Genomic DNA, 17,813 nt, shown 5'->3' with positions numbered 1-17,813 from the left:
ACATCATCGTCTGTGGATTGATAAGCCTGAAGGCATCAATCACAACTTTCCCTTTCACACTCTGGATTGGATCCACGACAACCGCCACAGCTCTTTGATTCAATGCTTCAAAGCTCTGCACAAGTCAAGTTCCAAAACATATCTGTGAACTCCATCCAAAGTGAAACAAAGACTAGACTTTTTTCTACTTGCCTGTTGAGTATTGATATCAACTCCAGAAAGCCAGCACCCGAATCCAGGATGTGAATGATACCATCCTACAACCATTTCCGATCTGCAAAAAACTTCACACTTAATCCCACAAGAGAAAAGAAAAATGTGATAAGAACCTTCCTGTTTGTTTGAGCATGTCCATCATCTTGGTCTGGAAAACTGGATCTACAGCCTCGACGCTGACACCAGTGCCACTCTGCGGCATCGCGAAAACATCGATGACCCGGACAGTGTACTCATCCACAAAATCACCTAGCATGAGACCCATAACTTCCATTGGCACACCAGCTCGTCCTGGAAAACCAAGTAGCAAGGTTAAGTTTCAAACCAAAGGAAAAAACAAGAATAAAGAACTAAGAAACGAGCATGGGATCGAGCACCATGGCATGGCAAAATCATGGAACGAGCAAAGCACTGCGCTTAGAAACAATCCATCTTGCTCGAGCAGCAAGGTATGGAAAGATCCAAGCGAAATCCCGCAAGAAATCTAAGTTTTCAAGGACCTACCGTGCTTGAGCATCTTGAGAAGCGCGAGCGATGAGATGTAGACTTGCTCCGACGTATCGACCAGCGGCGAGTCGGGATGCGGGCCAGCGCCTCCTCCTCCCATCCCCGAAAACATCCGCTGTAGACGCTCCATTCTCTCCATCCAAAAACTAAGAACCCTAATTCTTTCAAGCACGGCTATGGCGGACAGTAACGCAGTCTCTCTTCTACAAGTTCTATGGGGCACGGTCTCCCCACACAAGATCGCATTCATCGATTCCAAAACGAACCAGAGGATCTCTCACGGAGATCTGAGGCGCAGCGTCGCCGCCGCCGCCTCAGGCATGGTATCGCTCGGGATTTGCCCTGGCGATGTCGTGCTGATCGTCCTGGGCAACAGCATCGAGTTCGTGGTGCTCTTCCTCGGCGTCTTGGCGCTCGGCGCGACTGTGACGACGGCGAATCCGCAGAATACTGTCAAGGACATCCAGCGCCAGGTCGCGGATTCTCGTGCCAGGTTCGTCTTCTCGTCCGGGAGCTTGGCTTCCAAGATCCAGGAGCTGCGATTGCCGATGCTCCTCGTCGGTAAGCCAGGATTTCCTGTCAGCCATGTCTCCTACGAGGATTTGCTGGACGATGGGAATTCCAGCGCCATGGATTTGCCAGCGAAGAAGAAGCTCAGTCCAGCGGCATTGCTCTACTCCTCCGGGACGACTGGCGTGAGCAAAGGAGTGATTCTATCGCATGGAAACTTGGTCGCGGCCATGGAAACGCTCTACACCGCTCGAAAGGAGCCAGTGCCGGAGGACGAGGTCTCGCTCGGAATGCTTCCATTCTTTCACATCGCTGGACTGATCTATGGGGTACTGGCCACGATCTACAGTGGAACAACGATGGTGGTGGTCGCAAAGTTTGAGCTCCTGGAGATCTTCGAGACCATCGAGCGCTACAAGGTGACGCAAATGACCGCGGTCCCTCCAATGATCATTGCGTTTATCAAGCACCATAGCTCGAGCAAGAGGTATGACCTGAGCTCTCTCTCGCGCGTGGTGTGTGGTGCCGCGCCCCTCGGGAGAGAGACTCACGAGGCTTTTCTTCGCTTGTATCCACAGGTGGCTCGATTTCCACAGGTATTCTTCGAGTTTTTCCTCGTTTTCATGGTTCTTACAGCTCTTTTTTGTTTTTGGTTTTGTTCTTTCGACAACTTTGGTGGCAGGCTTATGGCATGACGGAGACGACGGGACTGGGATTTGGAGCTTCCAAAGATACTGTGGTCGGCTCGGCTGGGAAGATCATGCCGGGTTTTGAAGCGAAAGTTGTGGAGGTAGGCACTGGTCGAACTCTCCCTCCTGGTTCGCAAGGTGAACTGTGTCTACGCGGTCGTTGCATCATGGAAGGTGAGTTTCCTTTCTCGCTTTCTCGTTTCCAACTTTTGGATCTAACAAGCACTGGTTGGCTGTGAGTAGGATATCTTAACAATCCCAAAGCAACTTCCGAGACCATTGACAAGGATGGATGGCTGCATACTGGGGACCTTGTCCTCCTTGACACGGATGGAAACATGTTTGCCATGGATAGGCTCAAAGAGTTGATCAAGTACAAGGGCTTTCAGGTATTTCCGCTCGATGACGCGTTGTGAACTACTAAAAAATCTTGAGTGTAGGTGGCGCCTGCTGAACTGGAGGCATTGCTTTTGAGTCATCCTGCGATCCAAGACTGCACTGTTGTTCCGTAAGTAACGCACACGTAGCTGTTCACTCAACTGGTGTATTTATTGCTGTTGCAGATTTCCAAACGAAGAGGCAGGCGAGGTCCCCCTTGCTTATGTCGTTCGTGTACCTCATTCCACTCTCTCCGAAGCGGAAGTTGTGGATTTTGTTTCGAAACAGGTTTGGGCAAGAAACCAGAATGCGTTTCTAAGATTGCTTCGCACAGGTCGCTCCCTACAAGAGAGTCAGACAAGTGCGATTCCTGGACGCCATACCAAAGTCTGCCACGGGAAAGCTCTTGAGAAGAGAACTCGTCGCTCGTTCTCGCTCCAGGCTTTGAAGGTGTTTGCGTGGTGCACGAGTGAAAGGCTTGAGAATGTTCCAAGAGATGGTATGAATTCGTAATCATCACAGGCGTGTATATAGTGCAAGCAAAATAGAGTTGTGTGGCGGGTTTATGATCTTGACGTGCACATACAGCCTTGGAGTTGACGATTCATGTGAATGCTATGTGCTTGCTGGAATCGCATTGCAGCGAGCTATGCTTCGTCCGCAAGGTACATTTGTTTCATTTCTATGATGCTGGAGCTCTGAAAGTCTTTCGTCTCGCAGGTGTTTGTTAAAGTGGACCCTCAAAACCCGCGTAAGTATTTCTTCTCTTCTTACAAGAGTTTCATGCATACGTGCAGATTCTTGCCGTCCCAGCATTGCTTTGCGTGCCGTCCATCGACCGCTCGAACTGACTGCTACCCTCCTCCATCCATTCAGCCATACTCTTCCATCCATTATGCATATAGCTCGTCTCCTCGTCCCCATTTTGTAGCTTGTCTTGTTGCGAGCATTTGTGTGATTGTGAAACTCGAGTCGCTGTTGTGATGACTCGTTTGTTCCTGGATTGAAACAGGAGAAACTATTACAGTCTGTTTGCGAGCATGAGCATGGCCAGGCTTTCTCTTTCTTTGCTCATGATAATACTGTTTTGGACATTGAGCAGATGTGCAGAGCTAGAACAGTGGAACATTTTGCGTCCTCGTCCTCATCCTCCGCGGAGAATCAACTATACCTTCTACAACGTGCTGGATTATGGCGCACTTTCTGATGGCGTCTCGGACGATTCTGAGGTAAGAGAACTCCAGGCTCGCCAGTAAGTCGAGTTGTCTTTTATATTTTCTCGTTTCTTTTTCTAATTCATCCACTCTTCCTGTAGGCATTTTTGGCAGCCTGGTCAGCCGCTTGCGAATCAAACTACTCGGTGATGGTCATACCCGAAAACGGGACTTATTTGCTCCAGCCTACCGTTTTTCCGGGTCCTTGTGGTTTGGGAATGAAAGTGCAGGTTCTGAACGTTATTTTCTCAATTGTTTCTCTCGAAGCTAACGTTTTAATCTCTCAGCTGGATGGTGTTCTAGTTGCCCCTGGATTTTTCGACTGGAACAGCACAAATCGCCGTCAGTGGCTGCGGTTTCAGCATCTGGATGGCTTCACTTTGGAAGGAACTGGAACAATTGACGGGCAAGGAGAATCGTGGTGGGAGCAGTCTTGCAAACGCAATCATTCCAACGTGAGTAGTTTTGCATTAGTTTTTCTCAGCTTGCTCGTATTTAACCTGGCTCTTCGTCGTTGTCTTCAGCCCTGCCACCCCGCACCGGAGGTAAAAACTTTTTCTTTTCTTTTCTGGATGCTCGAGTACTGACGGTTTTGCTGGTCAGGCACTTACAATCAAAAGCTGCAATAGTACCACCGTCCGGAATCTACATTTCGTCAACAGCCAGCAAATGCATCTGGTTTTTGACACTGGAGTAAACATCCGGGCAATCGGGCTGAACATCAGCGCACCGCAGAAAAGCCCGAACACAGATGGCATCCACCTCCACGACGTGCAAAGCGGATTCATCCAAGATTGCGTGATTGCCACAGGTTCAGTAGTTCTCGCGTATTTTTCCAGCTAGAGTTGTTTTCACTGAGCATCTAGAGTCCAGGTGATGACTGCATTTCGATCCAAACCGGAAGCTCGAGAATTCACATCAAGAATGTCTACTGCGGTCCTGGTCACGGAATAAGGTAACGACCTGTTCTTGCTGCTGGTATAACATTGTCCCTTCTCTTACTCGTTTTTTTCTCGATGCAGCATTGGAAGCCTCGGAAAAGATGGCTCGGCTGGGAATGTTCGTGCTGTTGTAGTAGACGGGGCCGTCTTAAATGGAACAACAAACGGCTTAAGAATCAAGTCCTGGCAGGTAACTCCCGCTTTAATCACAAGCACCATCTTTTTCATCGCTTAGCTTTCGATGGTGATCACAGGGAGGCCGTGGCAAAGTGTATGGAGTCCTGTACCAAAACGTGAGAATGATCGGCGTCGCAAATCCCATTATCATCGATCAGTACTACTGCGACTCGTCCGTTCCCTGTCTTAATCAGGTGATAGAAGCTGTTACTGTTTTCTAGTTCTAGATCTAGTTCTAGTTCTAAAGCTAGAACTTTTGGAGGTTCTCACTCCCAACTTCTTTTACAGACCTCCGGAGTGGAAGTGAGTGGAATTGTCTACCGAAACATCACAGGGACGTCGTCCACGGCGGTGGCAGTGAGATTCGCGTGCAGCGATTCAGTCTCCTGCCATGGGATCGTGCTCATGGACGTGAATCTCACCAGCGTCAAAGCGAAGAGCAGCGTGAGCTCCTTTTGCGAGAACGCACAGGGGATCGCGGTGGGCGAGAATTCTCCCCAGGGCTGCTTTGGCGACGAGGAAGACGAAGAAGAACGCGCGTCTTCCTCCATTTGAAAGGAGCGAGCGAGCGAGCGAGCGAGAGCGAGAGAGAGAGAGAGAGAGAGAGAGAGAGAGGCAAATGAGCCCACGTGTCGTATTTGCGGCCGTTTATTTTTAATCGCCGCCCGTACACCTGGTGGGCCGTACGGACGCGTCACGCGAATCGCTATTTACCTCAGGAATCGAGTAATTGGGATTTTTTTTTACCTCATTTGTTGCTACAGTAGTGGAGGCGTTCTCTCTTTTTTTTCCTTCTCACCTCCACATTGAAAGCTTTTGGCTATGGCGGAGGAGGGCGATCTTTGAGCTTTCGAAAGGCGGGGCTTTATTAGGAAGGAGGACAAAAGTGGGGGCGATGGCGATGGCGCTGGCTATGGCGGTCGAGGCGTGATTTTCGAGCTGGGGAGGGGCGATTCGAGCGGCGTCCCGCGGCATCTTGACGGCGCTTGATCAGGTCAGGATAGGTTTCTTTAGGAATCGCTCGGTTTCTGGGCTCTAGGTGTGCCGATCTGCATTCTTCGCAGCTCCGGATCGATCTTAGGCTATTCTTTTTGCTGGCAGAGCGCTGCGCGGATTTATTTCTTTCTTTTTTGTTCCTGCCGGGAAAAAAATGCTGGCTGTGAAGAATGAGGAGGTGGAAATCCCTCTTGAGAAAGACGAGCGCATCATGTACACTCTTGTCCGGGTAAGAGTTCTTCTTTGTTTTTTCTTCTGTTTTTTTTTTTGTTATAAGTCTTCGTTTTCTTGTTTTTTTTTTCAAACAGATTGACGAGAATGGGATGATGTTTCCTACTACCGATGAGGATCTCATGGAAGTTGAATCACTGATTCAAGGCGAGAGTTCTGAGGACGATCATACCGATCAAGACGATGAGAAAGACGATGCACGTAAGTTCCTTTCACCTTTGTCTTTGTTTCTTTGTCTTCCTATTCAAGAATTGCTTCGTCCAGGACCCATGGAGGAAGACTTGGAAGACGTGAAGTTGAGATTGCTCAAGCAGCTAGAGGTATGCCTCTCGTTATCTTTACCACGCGTTTCACCACCTGATGGTTGACTGTAGGTTGTAGATACTATGCTCTTGAAAGTCAAGACGGAGGAAGATCAAAGAGCTTTAGAGAGTTCCGGCTATAATGGTGCGAAGTTCACGTACAAGAGACGGCGTCGGCCTAATCCAAAATACTTCAACATAAACGCCTTCGACTGCACCGGCGAGCTTCCTCCTTCTGAGCAAATGGTGGCCCAAGTCAAGGTTGAGCCATTGAAACTGATGGAAGAAGAGCCTATCTGCAGCAGCTCTACACCCGGTACTATTACTCCTCAATTCGATGCTTCTTATACTCCACCCAAGCTTTTTCTAGACAACCTTTCTATCAGGGCACTGCAAGACACTTACAGGAACACGTTTGGTCGGGTGACTTCGGCTAAAGACAAGCACTGGCTGAAGCAGAAAATCACCAAAGGCCTGAATTCTATGAACGAGAGCTCGGCACAGGCAGTGGTGGTGGCTGCACAGGCACAGGAAAATTTGTTGAAAGAACGCCTTGAAGGCGAGACTTCCGCGGAGCAGCCTTTTGGCATGGAAAAGCAGGAGGAGGACGTCAAGCCGGTGGTATTAGGTACCTCGCCAACCATTTCCTTAGACGCCTCGACAACCACAGTGGTGAGCAGGCCTAGCGACGGGCAGTCCCATCTCAACGAAGTCCAGAGTTTGGAAGGAAAGAGGCACCGGAAGCCAAACAGGAGATATGTGGAAGAAGAAGCTGATGATGTTGCGTCATTTGTTCCATCGATGAGCAGTCCCGAGGATCAACAACAGCAGCTGCAAGTGGACTTTTGGAAGTCAGACGGTGAAGATGGTGATCCCGATGATCCAGATGTTGATGGCGACGACCTGGACGAGTGCTTTGATCTGAATGGCAGAGAGCTCGACTCGATGTCACCGGACGGTTCCTTTGGTGCCCGGAGTCGCAATCGCATGGGTGTAAGTGTTCTGGTAACTTTTGCGTGCTTCTCCGGCTCACGTTTTGTTGTTGTAGGAGCTGAAGGCCGAGCGACGAGCAGCGCAGCTTGTAAAAATGGCTCGAAATGCAAGGGCGGCTAAACGCGACGCGAACACTAGCATCAGGAAAATCAAGTTCAAGCTTCCATCTGCTCCCGGCCAGGACAATGTAAGTTTTTCTCATTAGTTCTGTTTCAACTCAACACTGTCTCGCAGGACGAAAACTACGAGCCTAATGACGAGTCCGCGGATCAAGTCTCGTGCATGCTTCCTTCTGTGTCAGACGAATTGCAGCCATCTGACACTGAGGACCAGGATACAGATCGAAAGTCGGGATCGCGTAGGAAGCACCATAGACCCTGGACGCTGCGGGAAGTAATGGCTTTGGTGGACGGAGTTTCTCGCTGTGGCACTGGAAAGTGGGCCGACATCAAGAGACTTGCGTTCTCTGCCATCGCTTATCGAACTCCAGTTGACTTGAAGGTAGAAAACCATCCCAAATTCTCTAGTTTAGATGGTTGAGAGTTTCCTGATCGAACTAATGCAGGACAAGTGGCGAAACTTATTACGAGCCAGTCGAGTACATTCACATTCTTCGCGTCAGGTATGTGATATCTTTCACAAGCTATAGTGGTACATAAATGTCTTCTCTCTTTTTTTTCTTCTCACAGGTGTCCGAGCAAGGTGAGAAGCGGAGAAAACATTTCTCGGTGTCGATTCCCGCTCACATTTTAGCTCGGGTGCGAGAATTGGCGGCACAGCCGGGCCAAACTTTGAAGCTCCCAGTGATACGATCGACGCGAAGCCGGCGAATGGTCCAGCGAAAGATTTGATTCCCAGGACGAAGGCTTGTAATAACGAGGGTGGAGCTGCTGTAAAAATGTTAAAAAGGAAAAAAAAGAGCTTTTTTTCGCCTTGACATCTTTGTAGGAAAAGATGGTTTTTTTTTTTTTTTGTTTGATTTACATTGCATAGTAATCTATTGTGATTTCCTTGGCATTCTTGGAGTCGAGCTTTTTGTTTTCGTAGCGTAATTGGAGGTATTCACCATGCATGAAAGGTCTGTACTTTGGTATTTCGTGCGCGGTGAAAGCGTCTAGAGGGGAGATTTGCGTGGTTGGCACTGGCATATGGAAGTAAGCAAAGGAGTAGCGATCCATTTGTGAGCCGGACACTCTATGCAAAACACTCTTGTATCGCCCATTGCTCCACACCTTACAAACACCATAGAAAAGAAAAACATTAGCTTAGATCAAACGATAGAAATAATCAAAGATTTTACCTGGAGAACATCACCAACGTTGATAACCAGGGCATTTTCCACTGGTTTTACAGGAACCCAGATCTCTTGCTGGTCTTTCTCGTGTAAAACTTCGAGGCCTTGGGCATTGTTGAGCTGGGCGACGATGGTGAGAATATCTCCATCTCGGTGCTTGGCAAGAACCGGGCCTTCGTATCCCTCTGGACATGCTGGGTACTTCAGCATGATCAGAGCATCGCCGGCTTTGTACATCTCCAGACGTTGCTCGTTGGGAAGGCCAAGGCTCTCGCTCATGATCTGCACGAGAAAACTTGCAGTTTTCCGTGCTTCCAGAATCAAGTTCTCGGCTGTTGGCCTTCAAGGAGAGAAACCGAAAACATGCAAATCAATAGATCAACTTCCTAAAACGTTCTCATACCTGAAAGTCGATGGATTCTCAGGCCAAACGTTATTGGACGCTGGATTGTCACTTACGTGCGCAAAGAAATGCTCTTTTCTATCAACCATTCCACCAACACCGCTCTTGTTTACATATCCCACGGGTGGATGGCTGGTTTCCATCTTGGTTTTCTCTTCTTCTGGAAGAGAGAAGAACTCCTTGCAATTGTGCAGCACCTTGCTCAAGAGCTTCAAATCCAGGCCATGGTTGATCACCTGGAAGAATCCCCATTCCTCGCAGGCCTTGGAGATTTTCTCTAGAACTTCGACTCTGGGAGCGTTTCCCGCCTGGTGCAAAGGAGCGAGATCAATGAGAGGAATGCTAAAATCTTCTGCCATAGCTATAAAATCACTTATGCATTAGCAGGAGATCGCTGGTTTTGTAAACACCGTCAAGATGCTCAATGCTATATGCCAAGTATGAGAAGTCCAATTTAATGAATATTCCTCTCTTTTGTCCTACGCCATCTTTTCAAACGTAATTAGCGGAAACGGATGTTCATCCATGGGGCTGATCGCGCGTGGGTGCCGTTGACCAGACCACGGTCGCGGAATTTTTTTAATTTTCCCTTCAACTTTGTCGATGGTTTTGGTTTGTAAATATTTTTTAAAGCCATAGTAACGATCGATTAACTCAACAGAAATGGTCCCATAGTCTAGTGGTTACGACATTGGACTTTGAATCCAAGAGCCCGAGTTCGAATCTCGGTGGGACCTTAATTTAAACCGTTCTTCGAACAGGAAAGAGACTACGATGACCATCCAATTTCTTTCTACCCTTATTATAGAAACTTGCAAATGTGAAGGAAGCTCTGGATATATGGATCGGCAGTGGCCGCGATAAGTGATCACGCGACGACTACCATACTCATATCAAAACATTATGTTACTTTCTCATGTAGTTTGGATTTGGAAAAGCGTGATGGGACCATACCAAAGGTTCCAATGCAGTTATTCTTGTATCTTTCTTTGGTTTTGGCAGGCGGAGCTTGCCATTGCTAATGGAGAGCTAGACAAATCCCGGAATTTGTTTCACAGCGGTTTTGTTACTATTAGATCCTCGGCTGTTCTTGGATCCTATAAAATCTCTGCAAGCATCCGAGGCTTGCGTGAAAGATAGGTTTGCAAGTTTGACTTTGCGATGGAAGTTGCCATGCTGATCAAACAAAGTTCTCTCTTCGTTTTTTTTTTTTTTTTTTTCATTAAAAACGCGTTCACGATTTGAAGCTTTCGTTCGTGTCAAGTCTGTTTCCATACAATGGGAGCACTAAGGCCTTTTGATCCGCTTATGAACCATAACTTTGGCTTGACAGTCTTCAGTAGGCGTTAACTCAGTGCTTAATATTTGTCTCAAAAGTGAGTGAGTCTTCTTTCTTTCTGCAGTCAAATGGCTCTATAACATATGGAACAACTGGAGGTGCATATATTAGCTCCTGAATTCTTGCTCTAACGTGATCTCTCTTTGCAGTGCGATGCCTGCCGAGTGCCTGACTGCACCACCGCCATCACCAAATCCATTGAGTACGGCCCAGCCATGGAAGCACCGGGAGAGGCAGCAGAAGACCAGAAATTTAAGGCATATTAACATGCAAGTCTTCAAAGGCTGTCGCTTTTCTGTATCTTGCAAATAAAATGAAATGAATGAAACTAAAAAATCAAAGATCACTATTCAAGTTCTTCTGTTCTTGATCTAAAACTTAAACATTCTTAGTGTGCTAGAATATTCTTAAAATATTCTTGTCAACGGTAATGGCTCCCTTGGCTCCCTGTATTGGTGGATCCAGATCAAAGTAGCGAAGTTTGAGCAGGAAGATCAAGCATCTTAAAGACAAAACAAAGAAAACTGTTGGCAATATTTTTGGTTGTTGGTAGTAAATATACTTAGAATATGCTTGGGTATTCTAGGATATTCTACCATCTAACAGTTATTATTTATTTAGATTAATCTTGTATTTATAATTTATAAACTTTCTTAAACTTATAATTATATACTTTATTTGATCAATTAGATTAATAAGTAATAATAAAACTACTAATAAGCAAACCAAGTGTTGCTATATTCAATGCGTAGCAATTTATTATTAAATAGGTTCAGACATTGCAAAGAAATAGATGGTAGAATAAAAAAGAATATACTAGAAAGTGTTTTAGAAAGTTTATAAACTATAAATATGTTTGTAAATTATAAATACTGGATTAACCTAAATGAATAACAACTGTTAAATGGTAGAATATTTTAAAATATTCAAGAATATTCTAGATATATCTAGTTTATTATGCCAAACTTAAATAAGGAACTGCTCAAGAATCACTGCTCTTTGCTGGAGAGCTTTGTCTTCAATCAGAGTACGCAAGTTGTGATGTATGCCACTGCAAGCAACATCCCTGGCCAGTTGAGCAGCTCTGAGTGAAACTCAAGAAGAGATGATGAGCCTAGCGACCATCACAGCCAGGATGCAGCTTAGGAAGGGATCAAGACGAGATTGCAGCAAGGAAACTCGAAGATGACTGGCCAGGATGCAGCTTGCGAACTCGGATCAAAGCTCTCCACAGAAACTGGAAGGAGGCTGGTGTCCAAAGACTATAAGTTGGACTTGTCTGATCTAATCCGAACGCTCAATTGATGACGTGGTAGGGCTCTTGTAGATTAGTGATTGAGCAAACACAAAAAGCGATTGAAGCAAATAAAAAAATCAGACATGTTTCTATTCCCAGCCATTTTTAATTCTTTTGTTTGCTCCAGGGGATTAGCACTGTTGCGGTATAATGTACAGCTTCAGCGAGGAGCAAAGTAAACCAGTGTCAGATGGCAGCAAGATGGCGAGAAGGTGATCTAGCTGAAGCTGGGGGTTTCGGATTCACAGAGAGGCTGCGGAGACTATAAGACAGACTACGCTCAACGTACTTTGTCATCTGGTAAAGCAGTTGATGGTGTCCTCCATGAAGTGTTGGAAGGAGCCAAGATTGGCAGCTCTTGGTCCATCCTTGCTTTTATTTTCTTCCCTTGTGTTACTATGAGGGGGATTGCCGAGCTCTACCAAATTGACCATAAAATGGACTTTGACTGACTGCGTGTGAGAATAAGAAACGAATAGATCGCCACTTTACCTTGACTAAGAGAAGAGTGATGATGCGTCTTCTTCCTCTAGCAGCTTCGATTTTGAGTTTTTTTTTGGTTCTTAGATCTGGGCGTGCCCAAGTTCCTGCATTCTTCGTCTTTGGTGACTCTTTGACAGATCCCGGAAACAACAAGTTCCTCGTCACCAGCATTTCGGCCAAATGGAATCGATTTCCCAGGAGGGAAGGCGACAGGAAGGTTTTGCAATGGATTCACAGTCGTGGATCTCATTGGTAAGCAAGGCAAATTGATCTACACATTTTCTGAGTTTGTTTTGTTTCCACCAGCTCAAGAACTTGGGCTTCCTCTAGTCCCTGCTTATCACGATCCCAACACAAAAGGCAGTGTGATCCTCAAAGGAGTAAGCTACGCATCAGGCGGCGCTCGAATCCTCAATGATTCCTCCGTGAACTTCCTCCAGAATGTAAAGTGTTTAGTTTGGGCTTTTGAAGCGTGTTGACCATCCATCCTTGGACCTTTGACCAGATCCAGCAGATCCAGAATTTCGTCAACACTAGGTCTGAGATCGTTTTGCTTGTGGGAGGCGAGGACCCCGCATTTGATCTTTTGTCACGGTCAATATTTTTGTTTGCTCTTGGATCCAACAATTACTTGAATTACATGAACAGCACCAGGAGCAAATCTCCGCAAGAATTTCAAGATGAAGTAATCTCTGCATACAAAGGCTACTTGAATGTAAGTGATTGCTTTTCTTGCTCAATAACTCATTTCATTTGATTTGATTTTGATTCAACACGGTGATTTACACGGTGTAATTTTGATTCTCAACAGAGAGCCTATCAACTAGGAGCTCGCAAAATAGTGGTTTTTGCTCTTGGACCACTTGGTTGCATTCCATTGCAATATTTTGGGAGCAAATGGCAAGGCTTGCCATGAAGAAGCCAACACTTTGGCCGTGAATTTTGACAGAGCACTCAAGGATATGGTTTCAGGGATGAATCGAGACATGAATGGAGCGAAGATGGTGTTTGGAACTACATATGATCTATTTTACGATGCAACAAACAACCTTCAAAATATGGTAAGCTTAACACAAATTCATCATTTGCTCATTGTAATTTGTATGACAGGATTTGTGAATGGCCGTGATGCTTGTTGTGGAGTATCACCCTTGAGATTATTTGCTTGTTTACCATTAGGATCAGTTTGTTCTACGAGAAACCAATACTTCTATTGGGATGCTTATCATCCAACAGAGTCTGCAAACCGTCTCATAGCCTCTTCTATATTAAGTGGGAACAAAACAATTATGTTTCCATTTAATCTAAAGCAGCTTATTGATCTCTAGTTATATGAACAAAACCATTGCATCATAGAGTGAGCGTATACAAAATTATATATTGTAATTGGGATTAGGCTGTAAGAATGAATTCAATCTGAAACTTTTGAGGATTTGTTTCCTTCCAAATAAAAGCTTATGGAACATTTAGTTGTTTTTAAACAATTGCCAGCCATTGTTGGTGGATGGAACTCATCTTAAAGGCCATTACTTGCTTATTAGGACAATGTAGAGTGGTTAACTCAAGGAAAGATGATAGCTAGCTTAGTTTTACAAAATTTGAAAAAGCCCTCAAAAGCCTCTAAAAATTTCTTCAAGTTGAGTTTTGAGTTGCTCCATTTCTTTTAGAAAGCTGTTCATTAGGATATTTTCTCCTATTTCTTTCAAGGATAATCACTTGTGTGAGAGACATGAATAAAAAAAATTGACATAGTGATAAGGGGTGACAACATCCTTTGAAGATGAGTGAGTGATTTTACACTTCATATCCAAATTGTGGACGAGATGAAAGAATTACTAATATTTAATATGCTAGAGATTATATGGATGAAGGGCCAAAACATGGATGAAGTTGTAGCACTCTAGGCTCAAAGTCACCCTACTTAGGATTTAAGAAGTGTTTACATAGTAGTATGTATTTGAAGCACTAACATGTTTGAGTAAAAGTCAAAGAACAAAAAATTTATAAGATTGAGTGGGTTATATGTCAACTTGAAGTAGGATTTATAGTCAAGTGTTTTGCTTGGATTAGAGAAAAATTATATAATAAGTACATTACCATAGGAACTTTATGCACTTTATCCCCTTGTTTTTGGGGATGACAATAATATAATGATCCTCCAGAACACTATGATTAGTTCATATGGTTTTATCCAATAAAATTTCCACACACATAATTTGTTATAGAATAGATTATCCAAAAACCAAAATATATACCACCTACTTAGTTAGTTAAAGAAGGGGTGAACCTGAAAAATTTGGAACTTCAAACTTTGGTTGAAGTAGGTTTTAAATTTGAAAAGAACATTAACCACAAACTCAAATTTAGAATTTTTCTCAAGAAATTTCAAAAATAAAAAATAACAAAAGTGTGAAGATTGCAAATATTTGGTCAAAAGAATCAAAAGCAACATACTCAAAAGCATTACAATTGAAGACAAAAGTTAAGAGTGTCAACATTAAGTAGCAATATTGTCATTATAAGTATACAATTCTTAGTTATAAAATTAATACTGTAAATAAGAAGGTTTACAATATCACAATCAACCAAATTCCAAATTTCAATTGTACATATATTTTTCAACATCAAACTTTTGGTAAATTTTTCATCCCTTATAGGCGTATATATTTTATATATTGTATGCTTCTTAAGATGGATCCAAATGTTAAATTTTAGATTCAAAGAAATATAGCCTAGCTAACGGTGGACTATCACTAAATTGTTTATTTTAGAATGAATATATCTATAACTTTCTTAGGTATTTTAGCATATTATATTATTTATGGTTGATATTTATCAAAATTAATCTTCTGTAAATAAATTATAAATATTTTTATAATTTATAAACTTTTCTTCAATAGATTTTTCCTATGGCCTCCAATTTTTTCAACGGATCTTTATTTCTGGGACATACAAGAGCTTGAATTGCACCCTACAAAAATTTAAGATAAAAAGATATAGTTGTAAGAGAAATTTTAAATTATGAATGTCTTATTACACTATATATTTCTTCTTGGTTAATTTTAAGCACATCATCTTATACTTCATTTCTAAGGTTTGAGGATTTCTTTTATTCACTAAATTTATGCTAATCACATTAGGAACTAGCCAAAGTTGGGGGTAAAATTTAATTATTTAATCCAAAAATAAATATTGATTAGCAATTAAATTATATATAAAATTATGTGTTGGAAGAAATGAATAATGATCAACAAGGATGACAAATATTATAGTTAACAAAGAAGGGACAAAAAGTGTTAAGAATTATTATAAGGAAACTCAATATAAGAAAAGAGTTAAACTCAATCATTCTATTATTAGGAAATAAAATATTGAAGATATTGCTCAAAGAATTTAAATAATACACTTTGATTGCCCATTAGTCTGAGAAGTTGATACTTTAATTTTTACATTAAAAAATCCTAAAAGTTGAAAATAAACTCAAGCCCTTAATTACTAACAATATTATCTAGCAATTTATGAAGATGCATAACAAAATTGTTGTCAAATCCTTTAGAAGGTAAAAGATTGATAAAGAAATTCATAGATATAGATTTCCAAAATTCTAAAGTAAAAGGAACTGATTAGAAATAACTAAATAAAGGATGTCAAGGCATCTTAGTCCACTTAATATATTGTAGATATGTCCAAAATTGTCAACATACTTATGCATATAAGGTTTATTGTTAGACTAATTCTAATATTTTGAGAATGCTAAAGCAATATATTGCAAAAGTGTCATTGTATGCTTGAATAATATACAACCATATATTTCTATTAGGTATATATAGTTAAGCATGTTGATGAAGAAATTTATTCCAAAATTGAAGAAATTGATAATCACGATATTAGTGTAGAAAATATTGAAAAAGATCAATCGTTACACTTTTTGAACAAATGGATCAGTGGCTTGAGTTGTTTTGATCTCCAATTTGCTATGCAAAACAATTAAAGGAAAATTACCTAAAAAATTTTAAGTGACTAAATTTTTCAATATACTTTAGTTCTTTAACCACACTTTAAACCAATTAAAGAAATCTCATTCCCAACCTCCATAGATCCTCATCCTACGTTTTACTAACCCCTTAGATATGATCTCAAAGCCATATTGACTTCACACTTTGTTGAAGTGTTCTATATGTTTAATCCCATTTTAGATACCATTGACTTACTAACCTTTTATATTAAAGATATATCCATTCTCATGATCTCATTAGTAGTCAAAGACCATATGTACCATGGTCCTATCTCTCTAAGACTAGGCCATCTGTCCATGAATGGTAATTTTATTACCACATCTTAACATTTTTAAAATGCATTAACACATATCCTTTAATATCCTTTTTTTAATCTCCACCAAATCCCTCTCCATCCATAGTAGTGCTTGGCAATATTACCACTAGGTTAAGGCCTAAAAGCCCATCCCACTAGCCTCTAAAATTTCTTTATCACATAATTATACCTTTAGTTAGTAAGTAAGAGGGCCCCTCTTTTTTTTCATCATTAAAAACTTTGGGGTGATGTTTTGAAACACCACAGTTTATTGTGAGCTTTGTGGATACTTTCCCCACTTTTTGCCACTAGGGTGCCTTAGATATGTGGTTAAAATGAAGCCATACAAGGTATCTAAGTAAGTAATGTTATTTACACTTGGATTAAATTATTTGATCTTTTGGAAGTTATAGCTAGCTCTTGAATACTTTACCAAGTCACCCCACTTATTCATCCATGTTCACTTTAACTTTGGATTCCCTAATGTTTATATCATCACCCACCACGTAAGCATAGCTTTCTTTAGTCACACAAGCCTTTTTTGGCCACACTAGTTCCTTTGAAATCCTCTCTTTACTATCCCAAAAGTGTAAAGAACTAATTTACTAAAGTGTCATAGGCTAGAGGATCCCCCAAAATCATGATCAAAACAATAAAGAATTTGAGATCAAATTTAAAATTGAGTCTAAGACTGAGATTGAGTCTAAAATCTAAGATCAGGTCTGAGACCAAATCAAAGTACTAATATAAGTTGTGGGGTGAAAGCTTAAAACAATTGTCCCCCAAGGGGTTTCAAAAGTAAAATAGGGAAAGAGAGGCTAAGAACTTAATCTTTAAAGAACTCTCTAATAGTGCTTTCAAACAAAGTTAAGGTTGAAACTAAAGGTTAATAACTTTAGTACTCTTGACTCAAGTGGAGTGTAGGGGCTTTCCCTACACTTTGGCCTTCCCAAGTAGGGAGTTGAGGTACCTATATTGGGCCATTAGGCCAAGTGTTTCCCCTCGGTGTCTTGAACTAAGAGATGCACCCAAAGCTTGGGATTTAGAAAGTCTTATAAACAAGTATTGCATACCATAAGATGTTAAGAATCTATACACTTGGTGTGTTTGGTTGCTTGCTTGGTTACTTATAAGGAGTGTAATTGAATCTTAAGCTCAATCTAACTTGGGGAAGGGGATCAAAAAAGAATTTGAGAATTTGTAAAAGGTTAGCTAACACTCTGTTGTTCATATAGTAAGTAGCTGAACCTAAATAAGACTAAACTGGAATTAGTACGATGATGGGAATCTTTGCAAAGGAACTTAACTAAGGTCAAGGCAAAAATGGTTAAATAGATAAAATAAAATGACAAATTAGAAAGGAAAATTTATGGCTTATAGTAAGGACTTACCAAACCCCTTAAGGTCTAAGAGACAATTGCTTTAAGCTTTCACCCCTTGAACTCAAACTCAAACTTAATCTTAAACTTATCTCTTTCTAGAAACTCGTTTGTTAATCTTTTGTATTCATTCTTAAAGCTTTTTAGGAGTTT

The 17,813-nt window shown here is 42.1% G+C and overlaps 5 protein-coding genes and 1 non-coding gene across 8 annotated transcripts in view; 4 read left to right on the top strand and 2 right to left on the bottom strand.

Moving 5' to 3' along the window:
• Window positions 1-1,068, bottom strand: part of LOC112345071 (26S proteasome non-ATPase regulatory subunit 14 homolog) — a 2,216-nt gene extending 1,148 nt beyond the window's left edge. Inside the window, exons 1-4 of the mRNA XM_024670999.1 lie at window positions 721-1,068; window positions 330-507; window positions 193-274; window positions 1-115 (exon numbers count right to left, since the gene is read on the bottom strand). The exon at window positions 1-115 is cut by the window's left edge and continues 287 nt beyond it. Of these exons, the coding sequence (XP_024526767.1) occupies window positions 1-115; window positions 193-274; window positions 330-507; window positions 721-973 (628 nt within the window). The 5' untranslated portion in view covers window positions 974-1,068. The remainder of the gene's footprint in view (window positions 116-192; window positions 275-329; window positions 508-720) is intronic.
• On the top strand, window positions 1,044-3,151 carry LOC9652742 (4-coumarate--CoA ligase-like 7). Its single transcript, XM_024671209.1, has 6 exons — window positions 1,044-1,829; window positions 1,916-2,060; window positions 2,166-2,334; window positions 2,486-2,799; window positions 2,889-2,965; window positions 3,098-3,151. The coding sequence occupies exons 1-6, from the start codon at window positions 1,044-1,046 to the stop codon at window positions 3,149-3,151; spliced, it is 1,545 nt and encodes a 514-aa protein (XP_024526977.1).
• LOC9652741 (probable polygalacturonase At1g80170) lies at window positions 3,080-5,378 on the top strand. Its single transcript, XM_002966461.2, has 9 exons — window positions 3,080-3,529; window positions 3,616-3,744; window positions 3,802-3,969; window positions 4,039-4,059; window positions 4,118-4,325; window positions 4,388-4,469; window positions 4,537-4,645; window positions 4,710-4,826; window positions 4,921-5,378. Exons 1-9 carry the CDS (start codon window positions 3,341-3,343, stop codon window positions 5,185-5,187), a joined length of 1,290 nt encoding a protein of 429 aa, XP_002966507.2. The 5' UTR covers window positions 3,080-3,340; the 3' UTR covers window positions 5,188-5,378.
• Window positions 5,379-5,426: 48 nt separating this feature from the next.
• On the top strand, window positions 5,427-8,091 carry LOC9652298. 3 transcript variants are annotated; one of them, XM_024670997.1, is made up of 9 exons: window positions 5,427-5,626; window positions 5,734-5,857; window positions 5,937-6,060; window positions 6,124-6,179; window positions 6,234-7,154; window positions 7,210-7,341; window positions 7,389-7,655; window positions 7,720-7,776; window positions 7,844-8,091. In XM_024670997.1, the coding sequence occupies exons 2-9, from the start codon at window positions 5,783-5,785 to the stop codon at window positions 8,003-8,005; spliced, it is 1,794 nt and encodes a 597-aa protein (XP_024526765.1). In that variant the 5' UTR covers window positions 5,427-5,626; window positions 5,734-5,782; the 3' UTR covers window positions 8,006-8,091. The 3 variants fall into 3 exon arrangements, with proteins under 3 accessions (XP_024526765.1, XP_024526766.1, XP_002966506.2); XM_024670998.1 differs by having other exon boundaries at window positions 5,427-5,857; window positions 6,234-6,477; window positions 6,532-7,154; XM_002966460.2 differs by having other exon boundaries at window positions 5,427-5,857.
• Window positions 8,092-8,134: 43 nt separating this feature from the next.
• LOC9652740 (S-norcoclaurine synthase 1) lies at window positions 8,135-9,210 on the bottom strand. Its single transcript, XM_002966129.2, has 3 exons — window positions 8,852-9,210; window positions 8,455-8,788; window positions 8,135-8,386 (listed from the first exon to the last, which is right to left on the bottom strand). Exons 1-3 carry the CDS (start codon window positions 9,208-9,210, stop codon window positions 8,135-8,137), a joined length of 945 nt encoding a protein of 314 aa, XP_002966175.1.
• Window positions 9,211-9,516: 306 nt separating this feature from the next.
• Window positions 9,517-9,588, top strand: TRNAQ-UUG. Its single transcript has one exon. It is a non-coding gene; the product is annotated as a tRNA-Gln (tRNA).
• The last annotated feature ends 8,225 nt before the right edge of the window (window positions 9,589-17,813 follow it).

This window comes from Selaginella moellendorffii, unplaced genomic scaffold (genome assembly GCF_000143415.4).
Source record: "Selaginella moellendorffii unplaced genomic scaffold, v1.0 SELMOscaffold_7, whole genome shotgun sequence".
Taxonomy (NCBI): domain Eukaryota; kingdom Viridiplantae; phylum Streptophyta; class Lycopodiopsida; order Selaginellales; family Selaginellaceae; genus Selaginella; species Selaginella moellendorffii.
The sequence above is the reverse complement of the archived record's forward strand: the minus strand, read 5'-3'. Positions and strand labels throughout refer to the sequence as shown.

Excerpts from the sequence above, each read along its gene's own strand:
- LOC9652740 (XM_002966129.2), bottom strand. The coding sequence starts at position 9,210 with ATGGCAGAAGATTTTAGCATTCCTCTCATTGATCTCGCTCCTTTGCAC. Across the intron at positions 8,789-8,851 it reads GAGAATCCATCGACTTTCAG|GCCAACAGCCGAGAACTTGA; the intron begins GTATGAGAACGT and ends CTCTCCTTGAAG. Across the intron at positions 8,387-8,454 it reads ACGTTGGTGATGTTCTCCAG|GTGTGGAGCAATGGGCGATA; the intron begins GTAAAATCTTTG and ends GGTGTTTGTAAG.
- LOC9652742 (XM_024671209.1), top strand. The coding sequence starts at position 1,044 with ATGGTATCGCTCGGGATTTGCCCTGGCGATGTCGTGCTGATCGTCCTG. Across the intron at positions 2,061-2,165 it reads TCTCCCTCCTGGTTCGCAAG|GATATCTTAACAATCCCAAA; the intron begins GTGAACTGTGTC and ends GGCTGTGAGTAG. Across the intron at positions 2,966-3,097 it reads AGCTATGCTTCGTCCGCAAG|ATTCTTGCCGTCCCAGCATT; the intron begins GTACATTTGTTT and ends GCATACGTGCAG.
- LOC9652298 (XM_024670997.1), top strand. The coding sequence starts at position 5,783 with ATGCTGGCTGTGAAGAATGAGGAGGTGGAAATCCCTCTTGAGAAAGAC. Across the intron at positions 6,180-6,233 it reads GATTGCTCAAGCAGCTAGAG|GTTGTAGATACTATGCTCTT; the intron begins GTATGCCTCTCG and ends GGTTGACTGTAG. Across the intron at positions 7,155-7,209 it reads GGAGTCGCAATCGCATGGGT|GAGCTGAAGGCCGAGCGACG; the intron begins GTAAGTGTTCTG and ends TTGTTGTTGTAG.
- LOC9652741 (XM_002966461.2), top strand. The coding sequence starts at position 3,341 with ATGAGCATGGCCAGGCTTTCTCTTTCTTTGCTCATGATAATACTGTTT. Across the intron at positions 3,970-4,038 it reads GCAAACGCAATCATTCCAAC|CCCTGCCACCCCGCACCGGA; the intron begins GTGAGTAGTTTT and ends CGTTGTCTTCAG. Across the intron at positions 4,060-4,117 it reads CCTGCCACCCCGCACCGGAG|GCACTTACAATCAAAAGCTG; the intron begins GTAAAAACTTTT and ends TTTGCTGGTCAG.